Source organism: Canis lupus, chromosome 1 (assembly GCF_003254725.2).
Source record: "Canis lupus dingo isolate Sandy chromosome 1, ASM325472v2, whole genome shotgun sequence".
Classification (NCBI taxonomy): domain Eukaryota; kingdom Metazoa; phylum Chordata; class Mammalia; order Carnivora; family Canidae; genus Canis; species Canis lupus.
The window spans coordinates 109283305-109294080 of record NC_064243.1 but is presented as its reverse complement, the minus strand read 5'-3'; the positions used below and the strand labels follow the sequence as shown (position 1 = coordinate 109294080).

The window sequence follows — 10776 nt, the reverse complement described above, 5'->3', positions numbered from 1 at the left end:
ATACCAAGAGAAATTGTGAGCGGCACCAGTTGACTTGAGATCAGCAATATTTTGATAGCTGGAAAATCTGGGTGAATTCAGTGAGGAGGTGGTTCTTGCCATTAGGGTTGTTACTGTGTCATCTACCACGTGAAAGGTTCAGTGATTCTAGAGACTGAGTCCCCTGAAGGGGCTGTTGGGGAAGTTGGGGAAGCAGCGCAGAAATCCTGACTCATAGATGTCAGGGAGAGGGCAAGTTTTGCTGTGACAGGCATTGAGGGGCGCCTGGGCAGCAGCTCATTCAGTTAAGCATCTGTCTTTAGCTCAGATCATGATCCCAAGATCCTGGGATGGAGTCCTGGATTGAGCTTCCTGCTCAGTGGAGAGCCTACTTCTCCCTCTCCCTCTGCTGCTCCCCCTGCTTGTGCTTTTTCTCTCTCAGTCAAATAAATAATTTTTTTTGAAAATCAAGCGGTGAGTTGGGAGGGGTCTTTGAGGGGTATGTGAGATAATGCTCAATCCATTCGTAACCATCCTATTTCCAAATCAGATCACATGCTAAGGTATTGGGCAATAAGACTTCAACATATCTTTTGGGGATGTGGGGGGACATAATTCAACCCCTAACAGGCCTAGAAATCACTGGAGTTGCATTTTAGTCTTCGGGAAAGATGATATTAACAATGAGATATTAAAAAACAACAACAATGAGATAAATTCATTCTGTGGATGGGGCACCTGGGTGGCTCAGTGGTTGAGCATCTGCCTTTGGCTCAGATCATGATCTTAAGGCCCTGGGATTGAGTCCTGCATTGGCTCCCCACAGGGAGCCCGCTTCTCCCTCTGCCTGTGTCTCTGCTTCTCTTTCTGTGTCTCTCATAAATAAATAAAATCTTTAAAAAATTCATTTTGTGGATAAGGATAGCCTTTGGGGGTGATGTCATGTCCTAGATGGTGTACCTGTGACTCACATGGCTGGAATCTGTCCCTAGATACCTTGTGTCCCTGTGAGCAAGGGCCTGGGGTAGGTATTGTCAGTGAGTGAGCTGAGTGAGGGATCATCCACATGTGGGATTCCAGGGGTATTGCAAGGGAAAACCACATGGGGCAAATCAGCCTTCAGAGTCCCCGAAAAGTAAGGAGGGGCTTTAGTGAACTCTTGAGGCCCACCCGTCCCCAGGTATTGTTGACTTTCCCAGGTGAAAAGAAAAAGATTGTGAATCAGGCACAGAGGGACATGAAAGAATGTGTAGAGGAGGTGATAATACAGTAAAATGGGGGAGAGTTTGCTGGGCTTGTTTGTGGCAGGGGGCTGGGGAGTGAGGAAGGATAGTGGGCTGAGATGGACAGGAGCACTCCAGGACTGTGAGACATAAACATGAAATCATAACATTCCGGATGGAAGGAAAATCCCTTCCCGAAAGATTTCTTAGAATCGTTTGGGAATAAACCGTCCTGGGTAGTCAGGGGGCCTAATGAGTCACAGAGTGACTTAGACAAACATAAACACATGGCGGACTGTGGGATTCATCGTAATCATTGACTGTGTACGGAGGGAGGGGGAGAGGGGAGCCGGGAGATATTTAAGAGGAGGGCGTGGCCCCTGTGTCCCAAACCGGGTAGGATACCCACTAATGGGGATAGTCATTTCCCCTGTGGCTTGAGGGGTTATTTATAGACACAGAGGAGAAAGCCTGCCAGGAGAGAATCCCTGGGGAGATGAAATTTTACCCCTCAACTTTAGTGTCCCATTTTCTTTACAGTCCCTGCAAGTTTGGGGTTGGTGGTATCCGATGGCTCTGATAGGATGGGGTTTCTCATCTCTGATTGTTTAAGTTGTGGGGCCTTACATGACATCATGTGGCTTTGATTTGAACTGCCGTGGCCTCCTCATGATGTTACACGGCCTCATGGAATTCTGTGATCAAGGCATTTTCCCAGCTAACATTATGGGTTTTTAATTTTTTAATTTCTATTTTTAAAAGATTTATGTGAGAGAGAGCGAGAGAGAGAGAGAGAGAGAGAGAGAGAGCAGGAGCACGAGCAGGGATGGGGGGGGAAGGGAAGAGGGAGAGGGAGAAGCAGACTCCAGGATCATGACGTGAGCCGAAGGCAGGTGCTCAATTGACCGAGCCACCCAGGCGTCCCACATTGTGAGTTTTTAAAAAAGTTTTTATTTATTTATTAATTTAAGTCATCTCTGTACCCAATGTGGGACTTGAACTCACAACCCAGAGATCAAGAGCCCCTCGCTTTTCTGACAGAGACAGCCAGGTGCCCCTAACATTATATTTATGATCATATTTCTAATTTCAGATCTCAGGGCGTTAACAAAACTGGTGGCTAAGATAGGAGCAATGTGGGGGCACCTGGGTGGTTCAGTTAAGTGCCTTCGGCTCAGGCCATGATCTCAGGGTCCTGGGATCCAGCCCCACACACCCAGCTCCCTGCTGAGAGGGGAGTCTGCTTCTCCCTCTGCCTCTGCCCCTCCCCCTACTTGTGCACTCTCCCTCTCTCTCAAATAAATAAATAAATAAATTAGGGGGGAAAAAAAACAGAAGCAGTAAGATCATTCAGGATGAGGCCTGAGTGCATTCCATGCATTTGCTAGCATGGCTCTATCATGAGATGGAGTTGCCTTTCTTGGATCTTAGACCAATCAGTTTTAGAGGGAGAGCCATTCAGGATGGAGTCCAAGAGACTCCAGTATTTCCCAGTTATTATTAGCTCGAATTATGCCTCAAAGGCATTCTTGTTCATTTGGAGATCCTCACTGACTGAGGTTCATCTGGCCTTCTTCAAATCGGAGCTGTAGCTCTGAAACTAGCCAGCAGATGGACTAGACGACATACACCAGGAAGCCTCAGAGAGTGAGCTCTCAGTATTAGCCTGTTTTTCCAGGGTTCGGGAAAGTCTTTATGGCACGAAAATCTGAATGTTTAGAGATAACTTGTTTAGGTGCCTGTTTCAATCGTTTGCCCTCAGCTGTAGAGTCAAAAGTCTGGGTGAGGGATGCCTGGATGGCTCAGTGGTTGAGTGTCTGCCTTTGGCTCAGGGCATCCCTGTGTCCTGGGATCGAGTCCTGCATCGGGCTCCCCCCAGGGAGCCTGCTTCTCCCTCGGCCCAGGTCTCTGCCTCTCTCATGAAGAAATAAAATATTTTTTTAAAAAAGTCTGGGTGACAATGAGGAGCTGGGGGACCAGAGGGCGGGGGTTAAAGGTGCAGTGATGTTCCCTCTGCCTACAACCTCCGGGCTGAGATGAAGCTTGAGAAGTCGTCTCAGAAGACTGGTCTGGACCCTCAGGGTCGCTCAAGGCTGCCCCACCCTCCTGGACTCCCCCAGCCCGGCCCTGCTCATTCTGGTCATTACTATCCCCAGACAGGTCTGTCTCTCCACTGGATGGTGAACCCACTGAGGGTAGGACCTGGGATGCCTCAGTCACTACTGTGTCCCCAGCATCACCCAGCACCCAGTGTATGAACACATTCAGTGTGTCGAGAAGTCATTGCATCAATTTAAAAGAAAATACTAAATATTGTGGATCAAGTTTCCACCATGGACCAGACCTGTGCTAATTGCATTGTAGTTATTAGTAGTTATGATTAGCAGTAACACCACTGACCACAAAAGTGCCTCAAACAAGCCATTGGATGCCTTGGCTCTAAACCCTCTATCCCTCTAGCCACGTTCCTCCATCCATCCTCCCCTTCTGGCATATTCCCTCCAACTAGAACTCTTCTTTTTTCTTCCCTGCCCTCCTTATGCTACCCTCTGTACCTTCCCCCTTGTAGTCTTCCATCCTGGCAGTCCTCCCTCCAGATTGCCTAACCCAGTTAGTCCTTCCAAAACTCCTCCACCTTCAGTCCCCTCTCCCCCACCCTCATCCTCCCCTCCCTCCAGCCTCCTTTTCAGACAGTCCTCTTTCCAGGTGAACTCCATCTCGGTTAGCAACAGATTCATGATAGAGTGCGGTGTGGCCAGAGACCGAAGCCATGGGGCCAGAGATGAGTCCTTTTTAATTGCTGGGGAATTCGGGTTGGAAATAACTATCGCTGACCCGCCACTGACCCCCGCCCTGCTCCTCTCCCGGGGCGTGTCCCATCCATTCGGGGCAGGAAGCCCCTTCTGTGTAGAACAGTTCCTTGCTGAGATGGTGTGGAGGGCCGCTCTCCGGGGACCAGAGGACAGCATCACCGGGCAGCCGAGGCGGGAGGACGGGGCCTCAGAGGACGCTGATGCGCTCGGCCAGCCCCTGCATCTCATGGTCCTGCGGCGGGAGGGCCCCACCCAAGTCCCCATCGGCGGGCAGCCCAGGTCCGGGCAGCGGGTGTTCTGCCACGAACTGCTCCCAGCGCGCGTCGTCACTCTCGTGGGTGATGTACCTCTCGCCCATCTTCCCCTCCAGCTCTCGGAGGTCCAACCACGTCTGGTACTCCTGGGCCCGGGAGAACAGGTGTTAGCAGGAAGAGCACAGCCCATAGCGGCTGAGCGGCGCCCGCGCATCACCTGCCCTGCGGGTGACAGGCCGGGTACCAACGAAAGTGAAGCCACACCCTTCGCAGCCTGCCCAGCCAATAGAAATTCATTCAGCTCCGCCTCCTCCTGCCTCCCAGCCAAATGGGAAGCTCAGCCACGTTCCGGATCCACGGAAAATGCACCTGCATCCTTCACCACCTACACAGCCAATAAGCCGTCGGGCTCCACCCCTTCTCCCAACCCAGCCAATGGGACCTCTCCTCCCCCTTCGCTCTCAGCCCCGCCCCCCGCATCACCTGTAACCAGGGGTGGCTGAGAGACTTGTCCACACTGTAGCGCTTGCGCATCTTCACCTGCAGCAGGTTGTTGATGAGGTCAATGGCTGCATGGGAAGGAGACAGACAGTTCAAGGCCTGAGCGGTCAGGGGCCGCCCCTCCTCCAACAGGCCACTCCAGCCGACCTGCTACCATCCCGGCCTGCCTTCTGCACTGGCCCAGGTGGCTTGGAATCGCACCAATCGCTCACTCACCTATGTCCACATTAAATTACCATTTTGTCAAATAAATAAATAAATAAATAAATAAATAAATAAATAAATAAATAAATAAATAAAATACCATTTTGTCCACCCCTCCCCCCACATTGCACACACACTAGCTCCCACATCTTTTCACCAAGCCTCTCCCTCAGTTTTCCCATTCCTATGTCACCTTCATTAAGTTTTGTCATACACATGACTGGACTATTCTTCACTGAACATTTTTCTTTAAGCCAGGGGAGCCTATGTGGCTCAGTCAGTTGGGCAACGGACTCTTGATTTCGGCTCAGGTCATAATCTTGGGGTCGTGGGGTGGAGCCCCAAGTGGGGATCTGCAGTCAGCGCAAAGTCTGTTTGAAATTCTCTCTCCCTCAACCTCTCCCTCCACACCCACCCACCCATGCACCCGCTCTCTCTAAAATAGAGAAATAAAATCTTTAAAAATATTTTTTTTCTTGAAGCTAAACCATTTGCCCTAGATGTACTGTGAAGAGGACAATGCAAGTTGAAAAGCAGCATGTATAGTACTCTGCCACCTGTATAAAAGGGGGAACTAAAAGAATACATGTCTACATATTTGCTCATACATATTTGTAAGACTTGTAATAGCCATTGCCTTTGGGAAGAATGGCAGACAAAGGACTGAGAGAGTATTTTAACTGTAGGCCCTTCTGTATATTTAAAAGTCTGAGCCACGTCAGTATTTGATCAAAGAAAAAATTGATAACATTTGGCTTTAAATCATTTCGCTTTTTAAAAATTCATTTTCCCCTTGAAGGACTTTCAAGGGGAAAGTGAATTTATTTATAACAGAAATATTCTATCAATGAAATGAAAACCCAAAGTTTATTGGCCATGCCCACAAAAATAAAATGAACAGAAAACAATATTATTAGATGATAGTCAGTGGTTTCCTGCAGAAGGCTCAAAGAGAGGCCCGTTCTTTAAGAAAAGGAGAATTAGCAAGTGTCAGGCATTCGAGACAAGCTGGCACTTGTCCGAGGCTGTCTCCTTGATCAGAAGCTTTGAAGGACAAGGCCTCACTGTGTGAACCCCTGTGAGTCTAGGCCTTGTTCACACGGCCTCCCTCACACATATCCATCCACACCAAATTCACTTTCGCATACCTGATGCGCTTTTACAAAGATTTCTGAGTGGGTCCCAAAACACAATGTTGAGGACCTCCAGTATTACCCCAGTACTCATGAAAAGTACCCACCTTTTTTTTTTTAAGATTTTATTTATTCATTAGAGAGAGAAAGAGAGAGCACAAGCGGGGGGAGGAGCAGAGGGAGAGAGAGAAGCAGGCTCTCCGCTGAGCAGGGAGCCCGATGTGGGACTCCATCCCAGGACCCTGAGATCATAACCTGAGCTGAAGGCAGATGCTTAACGGACTGAGCCACCCAGGTGTCCCTCCTGAATCCATTCTTATCACTTACTATTTTATTTACCTCTCTCAAGCCCACTGCTGCCACCTTTTCCTGTACTAAGCCCCATGTCACCCCCTCTCTGCCTGCTCCATGAGGCTATATCCCTCTAGAGCCCTTCCGTCCTCGACAACCTTCTCCCTACATGACCTCTTCTTTCCAACTCATCTCAGAATTCCCAGCACCTAGGACAGTCAGTGCCCGGCACACAGTAGACACGCACATGCTTGTTGAATAAACTGTTCCGAATAGTGATTGTCTTAACCTCCCTCCCATCCTGTGTTTTCCTGAGCTCCCTGACTCCAAGACCTGCCCCTCCATCTTGGGCTTTCTAACATTCCTCAGGATCTTAGCACCGCTGTAAGCCCACCCTCCACATTTGGCTCAGGCTCCATTGTTACAGGCCTTCCCAGAGAACTTTCAGGGGCTCAACTCACAGGCCCCAATGCCACTACCTGGCCACAGGCCAAAGCCCCTGGATCTCAGTGTCCCCCTAGGGCCTGGCTCCCCTCTCCTTGCACCCCTCACTTGCACCTGGAGCACTTTGTTTCCTGTGAACTAAGAACTAGGCCTGACTAGCTCCACACACACCCTTTAGCCCCTGCCACAAGGTTCCAGGTCCTGGGTACTTCCCCATAGCCCCACCCACCTCCAGGCTCCACCCCCACAGGACCAGATGTTCCAGGGCCCACCTCTCCTATGGCCCCGCCCACTCCCCCACTTCCGGTTGCCCCCCTTGCCCGCCTCCACCCACCTCCGGAGGAGATGCGGCTCCAGGGGCAGGCTGGGTACATGAAGGCAGCGTTCTGGATCTGGTCTTTGATGTCCTCGTCCTCGTTGAAAGGGAACGTGCCACTGAGGCTGACGTACATGATCACGCCCACCGACCACATGTCCAGCGAGCGGTTGTAGCCCTGGTTGAGCAGCACCTCGGGCGCCAGGTAGGCAGGCGTGCCCACCACCGAACGCCGGAAGGACTTCTCGCCGATGATGCGCGCGAATCCGAAGTCACACAGCTTCACCTGCGGAGGGCGTGGGGTGGAGGGTCCGAAGGAGCGTTAAGGCTGCACCCTGCCCAGTGACCCACCACCACGCCCACCACTGCGTTCCAGACAAAACTGCATGCTGGTTGGAATCCAAGCTTTTCCTCTCACTGGTCAAGCGACCTTGGCCAAGTGACTCCCTATGCCTCAGTTTCCTCATCTGTACGGGGAGGAGAATGGAAACAGCGCCTACCTCAAAGAGTCCATCATGAAGATCACATGAGTTAATCCATCTAAGGCACATAGGACAAGAAATGCCATCTGCCCCTATACTTCCGCCACATCGGACAGGTGTCTTAACCACCCCGTGCCTCTATTTCCTCTTTTGCACAACGGAGATCCTAAAAATCCCTACCTTAAAAAAAAAAAAAAAAAAAAATCCCTACCTTAAAGGGTGGTTGTATGGAGTGAAAGAACAAATAAAGTGGTGGGCACAGTGTCTGGCTCACAGTGAGGACCCCTGATCTCAGGGGCAGGCCTTAACTTCTGCTAGCCCCAGCGTCATCTGTATCAGGGATGTTGAAGCAGCTTCCTCTCAGCCTTCCCTGGGGATTAAGTGTGACCCTGCATGTAAACTGCTGACCGCGATGGCCAGCAGTCAGTAACAGGTGTTCGCCCACATTTCCCTTGATGGTGGAGCAGCCGAGGGTCATGGACAAGCTTTGGAACCAGCAACACTCAGGCTCAAGGTCCTGCTCTCCTTCCTACCAAGTCCATAGGTGGCACCACCTCTGTGCTGCCATCTCTGTTCGTGTATCGTTCGTCCCCTGTTCAAAACCCTTCTGTGGCTCACGAAGACTCTCCAGAGTCCAAAACCCTTGAAGCCCCAAGCCTCTGTTGCCTACCCTCAAAAAGAGCCACAGCCCAAACTCTTGACTCCATGTGACAGCCACACCACCCTGTCCTAAGATCCTTTACCTTTTCAAAGATTCACCCTTTTCTACAGATGTTACAAGGGAATACAACTTAGCTGTTAAGAAATGGAAGTACTGATCCATGCTACAACATAAATGAATTCTTAAAACATGAACTGAGTGAAAGAAGCCAGTCACAAAGGGCCACATATTCTATTACTGAATGTTCTGTTTATTATTTTTTTTAATGTTCTGTTTAAACGAAACACCCAGAATAGGCAAATCTACAGAAAGTAGATTCATGGTTGAGATGAGGGGTGGTGGGATTGCAGGATGTCTGGGGGGTCAAGGATTTGGTTGGGGGGCCTCTCTCTAAATGTTCTAAAATTGATTGTGGTGATGGTTGCACAATTCTGAATACACTAAAAACCACTGAGTTGTATACTTTTTTTTTTTTTTAAGTAGGCACCATGCCCAGCATGGAGCACAGTGTGGAGCCCAACATGGGACTTGAACTCAGGACCCTGAGATCAAGACCTGAGTTTAGATCAAGAGTCAGACACTTAATCAACAGAGTCACCCAGGTGTCTCTGAATTGTATACTTTGAATCAGTGAATTATATAGTATGTGAATTATATCTCAATAAAGCTGTTAAAAAAAAATACAGGGTCTTTTCCCAGGCTGTTCCTACTGCCTAGAATACTTGTCCATCCAAAAAATGGACTTACTCTTTCTACAGAGCGGCTTTTTTCTCTTACCCTCTAAATGGGCTATACAGTTATGTGAGCTCAGAGAACCATATCACAGAACTCATTAGAGATATACTAGTATTTTTGTGACAACATGATTGACATTTGCTCTTCCCTCTGTGATCTGTACTGACCAATATGGTGGCCTTTGGCCACTTGTGACTACTGAGCACTCAAATGTGGCAAAAGCAACTGACAAACTAGTTTTTATTTTATTTAATTTTCATTAATTTAAATAACTGATCCTATGTTATATCCAAGAGTGCCACTAACAACTGAACGATTTCCAGAAGTGGAAAGAAACCATGAGGTTGATGTGATCTGTTTCCACTGGGAGTCAAAATCTTTTACCCTTCCACAATAAATGTTAATGAGAATAATATATTTTACTATTAAAAACAACAACAACAACGACCACGACGACAACGAAAACAGAGGCACCTGCATGGCTCAGTCGGTTAAGTGTCTGCCTTCAGCTCAGGTCATGATCTTTGAGTTCTGGGATCAAGCCCTGTGTCAAGCTTCCCACTCAGCAGAGAGTCTGCTTCTTTCTCTCTCCCCCCGTCCCTCCCCACCCTGCTCATTCTCTCTCTCTCTCCCAAATAAATTAAATCTTTAAAAAACAAAAACCCATCTTAGACTTAGTTATTGGAGAACTTTTTAAAATATGCTTGGAACAACTTGGATATGTTAATCTACTTTTCCAACTGCTAATTTTATGAAATCTAAGCAAAAAATCAAGTATTTCTGATAAAAATTTCACATCTGAATGGAGATGTTCCCTAGGTGTTAAATACATATCAGATTCTGAAGGCTTGGTATAGGAATAAAGAATGTTTCATTAATAACTAATATGTTGATTACATATTGAAATAACACTTCCATATACTGGGGTAAAGTATATTATTAAAGCTAATATCATTAGAGGCTCCTGGCTGGCTCAGTCGATAGAGCCTACAACTTTTTTTTTTTAATTTTTTTTTTTATTATTTATTTATGATAGTCACACAGAGAGGTAGAGAGAGAAGCAGGCTCCATGCACCGGGAGCCCGACGTGGGATTCGATCCCGGGTCTCCAGGATCGCGCCCTGGGCCAAAGGCAGGCGCTAAACCACTGTGCCACCCAGGGATCCCCAAGCCTACAACTCTTGATCTCAAAGTTGTGGGTCTGAGTCCCACACTGGGGGTAGAGATTACTTAGAAACAAATTTTTAAAAATCCAGTTAATGTCACCAGTTTCTTTTGACTTTTTAAAGTGTGGCTACTAAACTGTAGTATATGGTATCTCTAGATACCAGCAGCACCCATCCTCACCCCACCTGCCCAACAGCTGTGACAACCCAAAATGTCTCCAACATTGTCACATGTCCCCTAGGGGGCAAAACTGCCCTAGCTGTAAACCACTGCTAGAGATGGACATTCGTTGGCCTTAGAGAGGAGATATCTTTGCTCACCACAGTTTCTGATGCCCCTACATGGAGCTGGGCACATAGTAAGCACACAGCAATTCCTAGTTGACTAAAATGAACCTCTGGCTTTTGAAGTGAAATGAACTCAAAGTTTGCGAAACACAGATCATAAAGCAAAAAAAATACACAGGATGTGGAAGGGCTACATGAGAATCTGTAACTAAGGCCCTTAAACATAGTAGGCACTCAAAAAACTCCCATCTGTTAATAATCATCACCCCTATACAATCTGGCTCTG

The 10776-nt window shown here is 48.2% G+C and overlaps 1 protein-coding gene across 2 annotated transcripts in view; it reads right to left on the bottom strand.

The window, feature by feature from the left end:
- Positions 1-3977: 3977 nt before the first annotated feature.
- The window catches only part of PRKD2 (protein kinase D2), a 35173-nt gene continuing 28374 nt past the window's right edge, over positions 3978-10776 (bottom strand). For both annotated transcript variants that reach the window (XM_025424554.3, XM_049109198.1), the window contains 3 exons: positions 7177-7444; positions 4753-4838; positions 3978-4415 (listed from right to left, as the gene is read on the bottom strand). In XM_025424554.3, the coding sequence (XP_025280339.1) occupies positions 4203-4415; positions 4753-4838; positions 7177-7444 (567 nt within the window). In that variant the 3' untranslated portion in view covers positions 3978-4202. The remainder of the gene's footprint in view (positions 4416-4752; positions 4839-7176; positions 7445-10776) is intronic.